The following is a 17270-nucleotide window of genomic DNA, read 5'->3' as shown; positions in this document are numbered from 1 at the left end:
GGGAAGATCCCACATGCCGCGGAGCGGCTGGGCCCGTGAGCCATGGCCGCTGAGCCTGCGCGTCCAGAGCCTGTGCTCCGCAGCGGGAGAGGCCACAACAGTGAGAGGCCCACGTGCCGCAAAAAAAAAGCAGGGATTTATTGGAAATATACTCACACCTTTCATTGAATCAAAGAGAGAGGTAAATAGCAAACCTCATGAAGAGCCTTAATCAGAGAAGCTCTGGGCCCTCAGAAACCTAGGGCTTCTCTAGGGCACCAGGGCTGGATTGATTGGCCTCAAGTCTTCCTCGTTTCTCCAAAGCACATTTCAAATTCTCAAGAGAAAAAAATCTAATAGGCCCATCCTTGGACCAGGGGTCTATCTCAGTATGCATCAGCCATGGCCAGGGGGCAGGATCCTTTAACGTAGAAATGGATGTTGGGGGAGGACGCATCTCTGCTCAGAGCTCCTAAGAGGAAAGAATCGCTGTGAGATCCATGAAGCCCCAAGAGTTCTCCATTACAAAGGGGATTTCCTCCTGTGTACTAAGCTCCGTGTGTGCTTATCTCCTCCAGAAGAGTACAGGATCTCATTTAACTTTGCCCCTCTTGTGGGCCTGGCTAGACAAGGCACTCACTAAATGCTTATTGAATAGATGAACTCTGGAGACCTTGACCTTTATTTGGAAAAACAAAAAATAACCTAAAATAAGTAGCACTTGTGGGCATAGGATGTCCCATAGGCACTGTGGGACGGAGAGGAGAGAAATAATGATGGGGGGAAAGTAGGATGCCAAGAAGGGAGTGCTAGAGAGGGAGCAAGTTGCCCTGGCTGTTCAGCAAGGAAAAGCCTGTGGCTGTGATGCTGTCTCTTCCTAGGAAATGGAAAGTGACCAAGACATGGTTCATGTTTTCAAATATTTTTACAGAATATTTTACATGTTCAAATATGTTAAAATGCTTTTTTTAAAAAAATAAGAACTTCAATATATCTTTCTGTTCCCAAATAGAGCCTACAGTAGCTCCATCTCAAGTTTGTGCAAATAGCTTGTCTTCCTCAGAAATTGAAGTTTCTTGGAACGCTGTTCCTTGGAAGTTGAGCAATGGACACTTGCTCGGCTATGAGGTAATGTCTTTTAAAATTAATTAGCTCGTGTAAGTATGTTGCCATGCTACCTTGTCTGCTTTCATTTAAAAGTCTTCTTAACAATGACATCTTAGCTAAAGTCTGACTTTTGTTCAATTTTATCACCGTATTTTTCTGTGTGACTATCAAAGGATATTGACTTTAACTCAACCAGTTGAATGAAAGTGACTTTAGTTGAGGTATAAAAGAAAAAAAAAATAAAATGAAAGGAAATCATGTATACTGTGGGCCTAATCTGTAGCTAGTTTGGCTAAAAAATAAGAGTGAGATCAAAACATAGTATTTAAGTTCACTGGGTATATCTGCTAATAGCTCTTCCAGTGCTTTGTCTTATTTTCTTGGTGGCCTTGCTACTTCTAGGCTCTAGAGAAGTCAGCCTTGTAGAATGTAATTCTTGCCTTCAAATCATTGCCTTTGGTGAAATAAGATGAAAGGTCTGAAACGGCATAGCACAAGACCAAATGTAATGGAGTTCGGAATAGGCCACACAGAAAGTGGTTGAGGGATGAGTGACCTTGAAAAGTTTCATAAGGGTAGTAAGGTTTAACAGGACTTCAAGGAAAAAAATAAGTAAACGTAGAGAAAGTGGAAACATTCCAGACTGAGCGTGGCACATTGAAAGAGTGGAAGGAGTAGAGTTCCACCTGCAGCAGGTGGTTCCTGTAGGGCAGGTGATGGTAGAAGGGTACAGCGGGGCCAGGTCACAGATGGCTCTGAATGTTAAGAAGAACCATTCTGGACTGGGCTCCATGTTTAGGACGGAGCAGTTAGAGAAAAGTGGGAGCAGTTGAGCTGAGAGCTGACAAGATAAAAAGCGAAGTCTTAAAGGTTTCTGTGACGATGAAACTGTGGTAGCCACAGCTGTGATTTCACCCCGACCCACAGCTATCTTCTTAGCAAGCTTCCCTCCTGCTTCTAATTCCTGATTCAGTGGCATATTTACATGCACGTGTTTGCAATACAGGACCGTGTACCCTGCCGCTTGCCAACATAACCTCAGTGGCTGCATGAGGGTGGCCACTTGCTCAAAGGCAGCTGACCCATGGACAGTTAAGCTGAGCTAGTCAGAGTCTTTTTTTTTTTTGTGGTACGCGGGCCTCTCACTGCTGTGGCCTCTCCCGTTGCAGAGCACAGGCTCCAGACACGCAGGCTCAGCGGCCATGGCTCACGGGCCCAGCCGCTCCGCGGCATGTGGGATCCTCCAGGACCGGGGCACAAACCCGTGTCCCCTGCATCGGCAGGCGGACCCTCAACCACTGTGCCACCAGGGAAGCCCTAGTCAGATCCTTGTTTGAAGTATTGAAGCAAGCAGCATAGAGATTGTGTTTAGTGAGTATAATGCAGTGATATGTCAAATTTAGGGCCCAGTTCAGACTTCCCAAGCGAAGGCCATGGGCAGATAGGACAAAGCTGATTTACAGAGATGAGATGGAGCAGACATACTTTCATGCAGCCCTAAAGGATGGAGGCGACAAGGACCCATGGAGCTTAAAGAGCAAAGTAGAAGAGCTCTTTGACAATTGTCCAGTTCCTGAGTTGGCTCTTCTCTTTCTCATAATGTCACCTTGTCCTCCTTTTCAGCCATCAGCTCCCTTTACATTTGAACTTGAGAGAGTTCCTGGTCCTTGTAACCAAACAAGCAGTGACTTGAATAAATTAAAGATAAAGTAGAGAAAGGATTGGCTAGAGCAGTGGCGTTCAAAGGATGCACCATGGGCCACCTTCACCACAATTGCCTAAATTTTTGCTGAAGATGAGCCCCCAGAATCCTCCCTGGGCCCACTGAACCCAAACATCTAGGGGTGGGTGTTGTGGATGTGCATTTTTAGTAAATACCCGTAGGGAAACATCTTCCTGCACACGTATGTATAGGAAGCCCTGGTCTTGACAGAGAACCTGATCAGAGACAGAGCTGTCCAGACTTAAGGAAACCGAAGTGATACTGAAGAAGCAAAACACCACATAAATACAGCAGCATCTTAAAGGAAGCCAAGAACACTTGGATGGAAAATTCCTTTAATTCCCTGACAGTGAGTAGAAGCAGTGAAAGATAGTGGGCAACCAATAGTAGCTCCCCAATGATTAGAGAAATGGCATTGACAGGAATGGTAAGTGGGATGGAAGGAACACAGATGTAAAGGAGCATGATCCTGAGGTCGAACCTGTGCCAGACCCCAACTCTGCCACTCGCTGTGCTGGAAGAGTTACAGCAATTCTGTGAGCCTCACTGTCCTCGCTTGCAGAATGGGAACAATGGGCCTAACCTCATTAGGATTTTGAGAGGATTGAATGAGATTAGGCACCTGTGCTTCTCACAGTTTCTGGCTCGTAATAATAAGTAATGAATACGTGTGAGCCATGTTCCAGAAGAATTTTTCAGATATTAATTTATAGATTTCTCCCCAGTAACTATTCTCAAGCAGTTCTTCGACTCCAAGCTCTTTTGCCTCATGAGAGTTTGTGACAGCTATCAAGATGGGGTTACCTGTGAGATCCCTTCCTTCCTCGCTTTGTTTCCAAAGCTCAGGCCTTTAAGGAGATTATTTCATGTATCCTAGAGGGTGAAGAGAGAGAACATGCCACAGAGGAAAAACTACAAGAGAAATTTCAGGTGACCTTGGAGGAAACGAAGCTATGAGGCTTACAAAATCTCGTGGGTCCCACAGCTTTCGACCTGGCAGTGCCCGGGTTGGTGGCCAGACCACAGAAGGGAACAGCTGTGCTTCCCACACTCAGCAAGGACTTCTTATTCCCCAAGCATGGCAGAACTGCTGGGCCTAAAGGGATAAGACCAATGTAACAGTTAAGTTATCTTGGCCAGGCTTTCGGAAGGGAGCCCCAGGAGTGACTGAAGTGGAATTTTCCATGAGCTGAGCAGGATGTGAAATTCAGTGTTAAATAAAATTTACTTAAAGAAAATAAATGAGCACATGTTGCATCCCTCCAACAGCAGACTGAAGTACACATCCCCCATTCATAACTTTGTCCTTTACAAACTGTATGCTAGGATCATAATTTCTGACTTGGTTGTAGCTTGTGAAGTAGTTAAGAGTAATAAGCAAGAGACTCTATATAAATGGGCTTTGTGGGCTTCCAGGCACCACAGGAATGTTACCAGTCACTGGCGATGGTTCTGACAGCTTGGCGGCAGGTAGATTTTAGAATATATCAGTTTAAGCTGATCATGAGTCGTCCAGATATGCATACTCCCTAAGAACGTAGAATTACACCACTGTGGCTCAGGTCAGGAGAGAGAGGTTGATTGAACAAGAGAGAAAACCAAAGAATCCCAGTAGTGCCACTGTAGTATCGCATGAAGTCCACACCATTTTGGAATCAGACAAACCTGCCTTCAAATCCACTGGGACAGGATATAAGCTCCACCAGCGACAGGGGATTCTGCCCGTTTGTTCACTGATGTATTCCAAGTGCCAAGAGTTGTATCTGGCACACAGGAGGCAGGCAAATCGTTCATGTTGATTGAATAAATGCAATTTTGGCTCCATTATCTTACTGCTGTCGGCTTTGAGCACATTACGAATGCTCTCCAAGGCCCAGTTAAACCAGTAAATAACTCTCAGCATCACTGGAGAAACTTTAAGTGAGATAAAGCAGCCATTGTGAAAATGGCCCAAAGAGACTTTGGGAGCTTCTCCTTTTCTGTTTTGAATATTGGGCATTGGGATAAGATTTCATTGAAAGGGGAAATTTGAAAACCAGTGAAGTAATACAGAAACACTTAGCACAATCTGAGTATGGGACGCGATGCTGTTGTTTGTGTTGCTACTGGTGTTGCTCTTAGGTGGGGGGCAAAAAGATGCGGAGCGATGAGCATATGGGACTTTGCTCGAAATTAATGATGACGTCTTGCCTATCTGTGTAAAGAGTACCAAATTTAACATCCAAATGGAGGCTGAATACAGTATTGAAAGGACACAACTAGTGAAAGTCTGTTCCCCAAGTGCTTGGTATGTATGGAAAGAAAGAAGCAAGCTCAGGAAAAGGTATACTAATTGGGGCAACTTAAGAAATAATTTATATAATTATGCCAAGATAAAAATATGTATTTTCATAGTCTCAGTAATGATTTAAACAGTAACCTGGAAGAATAAATGACTTAGCAGAGCATTTAACTCTCAGGCATGTGGCTAACTTTCTGGGTTGCAGTTTCCCCAGTGTGGCTTTACACTCGTTAATAGCACCTGCTTCCCTCTCGTCTCATCATGTGCCACATGGCGTGCTGAGCACACATCATCATTAGTATCTAGACTCATTTTCTTTCTGATTTGACCAAGTAGTCGTCGAGCAGCTCATTTCCCTGGGCTCCAATTTATTTCATCTTCTAAGCCACAACACTCAGGCTCAGATCTTTTCTTGTGCCCTTTGCATAGGAACAAGAGATACGTACAGACAAGATAAAGAGGATGCAGATGATTTAAGTTCATGGGTAGTGGGTGCCTGAGGAACAAAAGCTCCAAAGTTCTAGCTTGGTATATACAGTCCATTTCTTTAAAGTCATTTTGTGTCTTGAGAAGATAAAACTTGGGAGAATGACCTTGATAAGTGATGGAAACAAAAATCTGTACTTGTGAAATACTACAGGTAAGCATATTTGTGGGACTGTTGCAGGAGGGGGACCCCTTCCAGGGCCCGAGAGTGGGCTCTTGTCTAACACTCAGAAGTGAAGTGTCCGGAGAGACACACGTGCTGACAAAGCAGAAGACTTTATTGGGAAGCGGCTCCTGGGTGGAGAGCAGCAGGGTAAGGGAAGCCAGGAGAACTGCTCTGCCCACGTGGCTCAGTCTCGGGTTTTATGGGAATGGGGTTACTTTTGGGGTTATCTCTGGACAGTCACTTTGACTCACGGTCCTTCCTGGTGGCACGTGCATCGCTTGGCCAAGATGGATTCCAGCGAGAAGGATTCTGGGAAGTTGGCAGGACATCTGGGCTGGCATCTCCTCTTTCCTTGTGACCTTTCCCGAATTCTTCCGATTGGTGGTAGCTTGTTAGTTTCGCATTCCTTACCAGGACCTCCTGTTGAAGATAACTCATGCAAGTGGTCACTGCGGTGCCTGGCCAGGGGCGGGCCATTTCGGTCAGTGTTTCCCCGGGAGGGGGCGCGAGGGGGAGTTGTAGATTTTTTTTAAATGTTTGGCAGCGAAATAGAACTTGGGTAGGGAGGGAGGGGAACATAGTAGATTTATTTTTTTTCATGTGTAGCAGGGGAACATAACTAAAAATGTGTACAGAAGGCCAAACTAAAACTTCACTGATACCTCTATCCTACCTCCTGTTCTAAACAGCTGTACAGAATGTGTTTAGCTCCTAAAGTTTTAAGTAGAATGGAAAAAGACGTCAAATATTTGAATACTTTTTTGAGAATACGAAAATTCTACTGGAAGAAACAAAGACATATGGAGAGAGTCTAATTCCTTACTATCAGACAGAGAATTAACTTCACTCTAGAATGAGTCACATGTACGTAGGAAAATTGGATAGAGACAATTCAGGTCCATATAAATAAACAGGAAGGCAGCAAAAATGAATTGAGTAAATAAAATGCAGACTTTCTGGAGGTGGTGGAAGGATTTGTTATGCTGGAGAGAGCAGTAAGTATGTGTGTGAGTGAGAGCCACCCAAACAAAGCTGGGTTTGTTATTAGGCAAATATAGTCCCTACCAGACTGGCTCAGCATTGAGGGATCCAGGGGAGTAAATATCCCAGCCTCTCTCTCCTCGCACCAGCCCGTCTCCTGGCTTCTCTGTTTCTGAATTCAGGTTCGCTGCTCTCCTCTCAAAAGCCAGTACTCAAGAGACAAGTGCTGGTAGGAATGGAAAAGTGGCTTTATTCAGGAGGCCAGCAAACTGGGAAGATGGCGAACTGGTGTCCAAAAACCAACTCTGAAGATGCTGCTCGACCATGGAAGTTTTTAAAGGGAGAATGATTTGGGGAGGCCTTCAGGGTCTTCATTTACCTTCCACTGTGTGCAGACTTTCTTCTGATGGGTTGGTGGTGAGGTAAACAGGGCTGTGCTCCAGGAAACTTGTGCTCAGGCTGAAGTTACCATCCTCCACCTGGGCAGGGCCCTTAGTTCCTGCAGAAGAACTCAAAGGTGTTGTTATGTATATTCCTTGAGGTGGAAGCAGGACCCTGTGCCGCCACTCCCACCCCAGGCACTATTATTTCTTGCCTGCTTCTCCTTTGTTTCTGTATTCCCTCCCTTCCCTGATAAGCAGTTATTTGAATCCTCCCTTTGGAACTCAGGGTAGGTCACGGAGGCTAAATGAAGCCTATTTCCTACAAACAAGAAACTGGGTATACAGAAAGGATTTGTACTGGGAGGGCCGTACAGGGTCCTGCTCCATTTCCTCTCCATCCGGTGAGAAGCCAGAGGGTCAGCAAGTTGCTACGTAATTCACATCGGTCAGCCCTCCAGGGACTGAGAGCTAAGTAAAGAGTAGGAGATAGATCTGGATGTGTCTTCTAAAACCTGTCGAATGCATTTGCCTGCCCGATATTTATTGAAATGTGTTCCGTCTAACAGCTAAGATGAAATATTTGTCTTCCTGAAAATCTGTAAGTATACACAAAATTATTTCAGTCTGTTCTGACTAAATACCTGTACTTTAATGGCTAAAAAAGATGCCGTTTTTCAATATATTATTTTTATAAACTGCATTTCATTTTAAGCTTAAGTGAAATCTCTGATACTGTGATATGAGGGACTCCTCACAGCAGGGACATTCGTTTTTGGAATAACCAAATTACTTGCAGAAATAGAGATAGCATTTTAAATCCTGACATTCCTCAAGTTTATTTCTGTTTACTTACCGAGATAAACAATATATTAGCTTGTGAAAGGGTATCACATTTCTGAAGAAAAAATTATTATCAAGAAATTGGAGTCCCAGTGTTTCATGGGCACATAGAATATTAGGACTTGAGTAACTAGCTTGGTGAATTAAGGAAAAAAAAAATCTTCCTCTCTGCTCTATCCACAAAACAGTTCTGACACCAGAAATGTGGGGTTTTTCCTCTGCACCAACCAGTTCTCTGACACCAGCTGGGGGGTCCTAAAATTCAATTCAGTTTTGATCCTCTCTACCTAGAGTTAGCTTCAGATCCTACGAATTGAGGGTTCAGTCCCACAAGACTGCCCTCCCCCCCCCGCCACACACACACAAACGTCAGATGCCAGGCACAAGTCCAGCCCTCCACTGACCAACTGAGGGGTTCCCACAGCCCCCTCCTTGGGTTTGATAACTTGCTAGAATGGCTCACAAAACTCAGGAACGCACTTTACTTACCATTATCCATTTATTGTAAAGGATACAACTCAGCAACAGCTAAACGGAAGAGGTGTGTAGAGCAAGGTATGTGGGAAGGGTCACAGAGCTTCCATGACCTCTCCATGCCCTCCACTCTCCCAGCACTTCAATGTGTTCACTTACTTGGAAGCCCTTCAAACCTCTTCAGTTAGGTTTTTTTTAATGGAGGCTTCACTGCATAGGAACGATTGATTAAATCATTGACCGTTAGTTAACCAAATCAAATCAACCTCCAGCCTTGTGTCAGGAGGTGGACCTGAAAGTTCCAACCCTCTAATCACAAGGTTGGTTACCCTGGCAACCCGTCTCCGTCCTGAAGATACCCAGGAGACCGCAGCCACCAGATGTCTCATTAGCATACAAAAGACACTTACCGGGGCTTCCCTGGTGGCTGTGGTTGAGAGTCCGCCTGCCGATGCAGGGGACACGGGTTCATGCCCCGGTCCGGAAAGATCCCACATGCCGCAGAGTGGCTGGGCCCGTGAGCCATGGCCGCTGGGCCTGCATGTCTGGAGCCTGTGCTCCGCAACGTGAGAGGCCACAGCAGTGAGAGGCCCGCGTACTGCAAAAAACAAAAAAACAAAAAAAACCACACTTACCACTTCTGAGATTCCACGGGTTTGGGGGGGCTGGTGCAGAGACCAAATACGTATTTCTTATGTGTCTCTGTGGTGGGAAGAAGGGAGGCATTTTTAAACTGCCTGTGTTTAAGTCATTCAAGAATTCACCAATATTGGGTACTTAGTGTGTACAAGCTTCGACCCAAGCGGCAGAGCTATGGTGATGACCAAGACAAACCTGCCTCCAGAACATGATTCCACCTTAGCATTCGCCCCTCCTGCTGTTTTCTGTGCCAAGGGATGCAGTTGCTGGCACTGGCGCACACTCACACTAGCAAACCAAGGCAGGGTGACCCGCTACTGATGGAGAGAGTGGCCTGTGTCTCTCAGGCTGGGTGATGAAAAAAAATGTTGAGAGCCACAATTCAGTCTTAACCACCTTCTCCTTTGGAGTTGATTTACCTTTTATTTTTCCTCCCTCTGAACTCAGAGTGAATCTACAACATGAAAATATCTGTGTTTCTTCAGTTCTGGGAAATTCTGAGACATTTTCTCTTTTATTGTTGCCTTTTCCTTAACCTCTCCTTCTGGAACTCTGGTTGGAAAATGTCATTCATCCTCAGTGTTTCTTAACTTGGCTTTCATAATTTTTCTTTCCTTCTCCGTGTTCTGGATTTATTCATTCTGTCTTCTACCTTGCAGTCTTCAGCTCAATCCTAGCACTGATTTCTTTTTTACTATTGTATTTTTCAGGTGTCAGAATTCTACTTGATATTTTTTAGATTCGCCCCATCTTTTTTCTTCGTCTCCTATTCTTGCATTATAAATTTAGTCCCTTCTCTGGTAAATTCGAACATTTTAAATATACTTATTTTAAGATCCATGTCATCTAAACGTATAATAGGCAGTCCCCTGTGGTCCAGTCTGCTGACTTTCTTTCGTGTTAGCAGAGTTCCTCATGTGCTTTGTAATAGTTCTCTCTCAGCTCATCTTTTGTAGATGCTGCCTTCATGTTCTGACAATGTTATATTAACTCTTTTCTGCACAATTATATTTTCAGAGTTTGTTCCTTCAGCCTGGACACGTTTCCTTTCTTCATCCCTGTATTGTGGTTGTGCCTATAAAATCCATATTAGTGTGGAGTTATATTCTGTCCTCTCAAGTGTAGAACTTTTACCATTTAAACCCAGAACACAACTGAGAGGAAAAATGGTGTCTTTTCTTCTTGGCTTTTTCCTCTATTTAAAAAAAAAAAAAAAAGACTATCCTCATATAAATATTTTTGAACAAAATTTTTATAGAACATAACTGATTATTACTTGGAAATATATATGTCACTGCTTTATTTCTTTATGCTTTAGTTATATGCATATTTATTCAACTTTTAAAGTAAAGCTATTTAAGAAGATTATATAATAAGTTTGAACTAATATCATGCTCAATTTTGGCACTAATTTTCTCTATGATTAAATATTTCCAATACCTGTCAGAAACTAATATCTAAAAATAAATCTCTCATTCTGATACATGGAGATTGGTTAAAGTACTTCAGAAACAAACTGCTATCAAGAGCTTTCAGACACCTTCTATGAACTGATTTATAAAAGATAATCCATATGCTAATTGAAAATTATTTTTATTCTTTAAATCAGTCTCCTAAGGAATGATTTCTTAGGCAACTTATATTGAAGTAATTTGAATACAGAAAGAATGGCGCATGGATGGAAACCTAACAAGAGGCCAGTGTGTATCACAGGATGATATTGATTGAGTTACTTGAGTTCTCCCTGCCTTTGCCATTCCATGTGTTGAATGACAATTATTAAAGCTCATAATTATGTGATTTTTTTCCCAATCTGTGCTCTATTCTAGGCCACAAGTTTTCAGGCTGACTACAGTGTTTTATTATAATTATCGATTGTGTCATTCTTAGTTTCATAACTAGACAGTGTTTTAAAGAGCAGGGAGCGTCGTATCATGGTGGTCATCTAAACCTAAGCAGTACCTCCGCTGTTTACAGTTGGTGGATTTAGAATGTTTGTGAGTTTTCGGTATCCATTAACAATTGGCGGGGTGTGGCTTTATAAAAGACAGTTTGGCATGTTATCCTTAATTAGTGAATAAAATCTTTGTGGTTTTCTTTGATAATGGTAAATGGTATCTGTCATATCTGTGGATGTGTTTTGCTAATTTATATTTGATGCTTTAAAGCTGTAGGAGGTGCATATTCAATTCAGTCCTAATTATTTGGGTGTACGTCCTCCTTTCAAGGTTTTTCTGAAAAGTAATAACTTCTTTCCAGGGAAAACGCACATATACACATACATGAGCCCAGCATTTTGCATGAATTTAAGGGGGCCTTGATATCATTATAAATATACATGCATAATATACACACACATATATACATGCACATATATAGGGAAAATATTGATCTTGCATGATATTAATATGCTAATTTGGGATTATTATGGAAAAACTTGAGATTTTATATTTTGCTGTTAATCTTTTTTAAAGAAATAATTTTATAGTTGCTCATTTTTTTAAAGTAACTTTAGGTGTATTTTTCTCAGAGGCCTGAAATGGGTTTACCCTATGCAACCCATAAACACGTTTTGTTTAGCCCACAGACAAATGGGGCCAACTCTAAATTTGGGACATTTGACATTAAAATCAGGATTTTTTGCTTTCTTTTAAAAAAAGACCTGTAAACACTGGGTCCATCTTCCCCCCATCGACCAGAGCTGCGTAGAGGCTCCATTACGAAGATGGAACGTGCCTGTCTCCTTTGCCGCAGTTTCCACACGTCTCTACTGCCTTCATGACTCTGATGGCTGAGCATCGATTGCCGTTTTCATTGTGCTCAAGCAGCCGTTTACTTACAGAAATTATAGAACTGGTTTCCTGTTTTCATATTTTGCTATCGAAGTAGATAAATGAAAGTCAAACCAAAAGGGCAAAGACTGCAAGAAAAACAGGAAAGTGCCTCTTTCTTTCTTTGTTATTTTTAATAAATTTATTCATTTAATTTATTTACTTTTGGCTGTGTTGGGTCTTCGTTGCTGTGCGCAGGCTTTCTCTACCTGCGGTAAGCAGGCTTCTCATTGCAGTGGCTTCTCCTGCTGTGTAGCACGGGCTCTAGGCTCCCAGACTTCAGTAGTTGTGGCACGCGGGCTCAGTAGTTGTGGCACACGAGCTTAGTTGCTCTGCGGCATGTGGGATCTTCCTGGACCAGGGCTCGAACCTGCGTCCCCTGCATTGGCAGGCGGACTCTTAACCACTGCGCCATCAGAGGAGCCCCAAGTGCCTGTTTCTTTAGGAAAGTAAAAAATATGTACTCAGTCTGCTTTATGTATTTGTGTTACATGTCCAACCCCTGCTTTAGATGGTCAGATGGTGATATCTGGTCTCAGCACGAGGAATAGTTGCACTTTTCATGAGCCATTTGTTTGGTGGTTTTGTTGCTGTTTTTATTTTATGAAGGATCCAAACTGTCTAGCAAAGCATAGTAGGGCTTTATAGCATAAATCGGAGTTCACTGGGGAACATGTCTTCTTATTGTATTTTTCTACTTTTATTTCTTTATTTTGTCAAATACTCTCAAAACATTTTTATTTTTTATACTGTAAATGTATATATCTTCATAAGCAGTCTCAGATCATTTTGCACAATTCACAACAATGAAATACAAGTAAAACATTTCAATATATCCATATATTAACCTATGTTACCTGCCTTCCTGTTCTCTGCAGCAGCTCTGCCTACTCGGGGGTCTTGGTGACACTTGGCCATCACTGTAGGACGAGCCAGTGGCCAGCTGGCTTTTCAGTGGTCTTTGCTCTGACAGGTCCCTTTCTTCACAGAAAGCATCTTCACCATCCGTCAGAGTTTAAGCATAGCTGTCAGCCTTCCAGCGTTGAGCCTGAGCCAGGTTGAAGGAGAAGCAGCTCACGCTCTTAGAAATGCAGATTTTTTCCCTTCATTTTCCCATTTATAAGGCTATGGGCTAGTAGCATGTAGCACTTACTGTCTTTGAATTTATCTGGTTTATTTGTGTACTTATTACCTGTCTCCCCCAGGAGTCCCTTTTCTTTCACGTCTGTGGCACAGAGCCTAATGCAGCACCTAGCACATAGTAGGTCCTTAAAAACTACTTGTGGAACAAATGGTAAAGTAAATAAATTACAGTGCCCATTTTAATAAAAATCACTTAATTTAAAGGATGCTGTTTTGTCAGTCCTTCTCATCTTTTATGTTTTCTGTCCACCAGGTGCGGTATTGGAATAATGGAGAAGAGGGATCATCGAGCAAACTGAAAGTGTCAGGAAATGTGACATCGGCCAGACTCCATGGCTTGAAGAGCAACTTGGAATATTACACGGCTGTCCGGGCTTTCAACAGCGCTGGTACCGGTCCCTTCAGTGCCACAGTTAATGCAACCACCAAGAAAACTCGTATGTATCTTGTGATTTTTTTAACGTCAAAAAAATACTTTGCATTTAAAATGGTAGCCTTCTTTATCATTTTAGATGGACAACACAAGTCAGTAAGCCCAATGAATGATGGAAACCCAACTCCAATCCCTTGTAAACTCAGAGGCACACATACATGTCTTCCTGATACCCCTAAATCTTCAGTTAGAAACCCCATGTGAAAATGAATGTGCATCTTTTGAAAAATTTTAGAGTGGGCTGTTTAGTCACGTCCGTCCACTTTTCTTTTAAAATGTGATCAAGCTAATTGGTTTATTTCATGTATTTTTAGTTCTCCAAAGCTTGAGGATTTTTGATAAGCATGAATAACTTAAAGTTCAGGCCAAAGAATCAAGAGTGATGTTTTTCTTCTTTTCTTTCCTACTTATTCAAAAGAGGGCAATGTACAATAAAAGGTTACCAGCCAAAGATGTTGCTTCACATGAATACATGGATATTTTAAAAAATCTGACCAGAGATGTCAGTCAGTGTTGCCTTCAAAGCTGAATCTTTGTTAGCTGTGTATTCACAGATACATTCACAGGCACCAATTATGAGCTATATATTAACCTGGCTTTAAATTAGGCTACAGAAAAATCAGTGATTTGCAATTTTGTAGTGTTTCACATATATTTCCATGAAACTGATAACAGCAGTATATATTTAGTTATTGTATTGTATTGTTACTTTCTCACAATGCAACCATTTGAATTACTCTTGTCATCATCATCGTAGCTAATAGCAATTAGAACATTTTATGTTCACATGCTTTACATGTATTCCCACACCTAAACTTCATACCTACCACATGAGGTAGGTGTCGTTTTTACTTCTTTTTGAAAGATGAGGAATGTGGGCATGACAGGATTAACTTTAATTTTAAAACAATGGTGCAGTAATTTTTTCTTCTTAATTTATTTTTCTTCTTAATTTATTTTCAAAATTAATTAACCCAGTAAAAGTGTTTTGTTAACTGGCCCTATATGGGAATGAGACAGTTATTGTGTTTGACTGCCAATTTCATTAATGCATTTCTGTTTCCGTATATAATTCCCAAACTTTCGTGAGAACGTACGTTGGCTGGCTAAAATTGCTAAGAACAACAATAGTATAAAATCTAATTTTATTACTAGTGTTATTTATGGGTAAGTTAAAATATATATAAAACACAATTCTACTATGGATTTTCATTAACCAGTGTTCATTTGATCAGGAAAGTTCATATTTTTACCTTTGTATTATCTATTGAAAAGAGAATTTGGAGAGAAAGTTTAGCAACCAAACATTTTAATCCCTTTAAGTAGCATATATTTACAAGCAACCAACTAATGTGGTAATTAATTATCCTTCACTAATTATTAGGCGAAGCCTGACTCCATCTCTTAGAACACATGGTTGGGGCTAGACCAAGGAGCGTGTCGGTTTGCCAATAAACTGAATATATTCTGCGTTTAGAACTTTTCGCTAAATATATTTGGTATTCCCAGTAGCGCTTCTGAATTAGTACGATTTAAATATACATAATTATTATATGTTCAAAGCACAGCATCAATCAAAAATTCTGATTGCACTGATGCATGCATACAAGGTTATCTGGCTCTTCCCTCCGACTTAATAATTGATGTGATTACTTGCTAAGAAATTATGATTGTAAAAGACTGTGTGACATCATCATGAAATCAGTGAAGAGCTTAGTGAATTGGTTAGACAGAAGGAAGAGATTGATTATAAATCAATAGGAATTTCATGGTAATGTACAGTGAGTGAAATAGAATTATAAAAAAGCACAACCCTTTAAAATTTAAAGATAGCATATAAATACCCAATCTAAAGTAGGAATTTGCAGGTTACAGTAATGATGGTGATTATGATTTTAATGACTAACACTTACAGAGCAATTTCCAGTCTCTGTTCTAAGTATGTTTCATGTATTGATTCTTAATTCTCACAGCAACACCGTGACTTGGAAACTATTAGTAGTCTCACTTTAGAGACGATGTGGAAGCACATAGAGGTTATATAACTTTACTGAGATCACAGAGTAAGTAGCAAGAGAGCCATACAAACCCAGACATAGTCTTAACCGCTGTACTAGCCTCTTTTTCAACCATATAATTCGAATGTTCATGCCGTATATAACACCGGTATTTATTGGGTTTTTACTCTGTGTTTAGGAAGCAGGTAAGGTGATCAACAATAGACAGGACTTCTGTGCTCATGGACCTGGAGTCTCATGGGAATTCCAGTAATTGAACAAAATCCCCCCTGCAAATGATACATTCCTATCGCCCCAGTTTAACTGGAGTCTGCATGTGGGGCTGTAGGTGTTATTAAAGAAAGGTTTCCTACTTTGAGTGGGAAATTCATAGAGATAATTAAAATCCCTAACTATTCTAAGATTGTGTATAAAGACCATCGTTAAGTTTTAAATTTTACATTCATAATTTTTCTAATGTACCAAAATACAAGTAAGACAATCTTTGAAAACTATTTCTAATATTATTTTACTGGCAGCTCTTAATAGTTATACTAACGTTTGACACGGTGTTAGCTTCAAATCCTAGTTACAAATTTTAATAAGGCTTTTGTGATTATCACTATGAAGAGAATTATTGTCATGCTTCAGGCATAAAGAACGAAGATAACATCTTCGAGTCTTTGCTTGCTATCTGTCTTCCCCTCTGGATTGTAAACTTTATGGGGAAAGAGTCCCTCTGTGTCTGTTCACCCAGCCCCAGTGCCCAGCCTGGCACTGGGAGCCACTCATTAAATGTTTAGTGGGTAGCTAGATGGATGAATGAGATCTAAAGAAGCAGGCCAGCCTGAAGTACTATTATTAATCCCATATACTTCCTCTTGACTGAACATGGTGAGTTCAGAACACTTACTGGAGTCCTTCACCATCTTACTTAAAATGTGCAAGTTTCATGTACTTGTCATCATGGAATTCTGTATGCGAGGCTTTACATCCATACAGATCTTGGGTGATATTTTTGATTAATGTAAATAATACAAGGATTCTCAGGTTAAGGACTGTAGCTTCCATTACACACTTAATTCTTGATATCCAAATACTTGTGTTTTTTTAAAGCATTTCTAAGTTAAACACTAATTAGCCTCTTTAAGTAATCAAAGATGGATTTTTGTTACTTGCAACCCAAAGAGAGCTAACTCTTAAGAACATCTTTTATCTAAAGGCACTGATGAGGAAAAATTGCAGATAGCATATAAATGACGAAATGGAACGGCTTCTAAAAGGAAACATACTGAGAAGTTTATGTTCGGAGATTGCAAGAAAGAATGTGGAGGGCAAATATTCTGCTTTGAATGACTGAAAAGTCAAGTGGTAATCGTGGCTTTCAGTATGGATAAATTTAACACTCAACATCCTCAGCGATCACCTAACATCTCAAATTGATTATTTCTAAAACTAAGTTCTTTAAATCATCCACCCCATTTAAAACCTGGCCCTTCTACCCTATCAATATTCCCCATCTTGGTAAATTCAATCCCGTTATTGCAGTCGCTCAGCCACAAAAATTTGGGGGTCATCCTCAACTCTTCTGTTTCTCTTATACCCTGCACCTGGTCCAGAATCTGCCTGCTGCAAGAATCTGCCGCTTCTTAAGGCATTCACGGCAGTCGCCCTGGTACAAGTTGGTACAACCCTCACATGGATCAGGGCAGCGACCCTTTATCATTCAGCCCATCTGCCTTTGTCTCCCTTAGGCCAGAGTGGTAGTGATGATGTTGCTTCTCTGCTCAGAACCTTCCAATCACTT

The 17270-nt window shown here is 41.3% G+C and overlaps 1 protein-coding gene across 1 annotated transcript in view; it reads left to right on the top strand.

The window, feature by feature from the left end:
• The window catches only part of CNTN3 (contactin 3), a 321834-nt gene that overhangs the window by 288478 nt on the left and 16086 nt on the right, over positions 1–17270 (top strand). The window contains exons 19-20 of the mRNA XM_067755220.1: positions 992–1107; positions 13287–13470. Of these exons, the coding sequence (XP_067611321.1) occupies positions 992–1107; positions 13287–13470 (300 nt within the window). The remainder of the gene's footprint in view (positions 1–991; positions 1108–13286; positions 13471–17270) is intronic.

This window comes from Pseudorca crassidens, chromosome 10 (assembly GCF_039906515.1).
Source record: "Pseudorca crassidens isolate mPseCra1 chromosome 10, mPseCra1.hap1, whole genome shotgun sequence".
NCBI classification, from domain to species: Eukaryota; Metazoa; Chordata; class Mammalia; order Artiodactyla; family Delphinidae; genus Pseudorca; species Pseudorca crassidens.
This window is presented reverse-complemented; position numbering and strand designations above follow the sequence as displayed.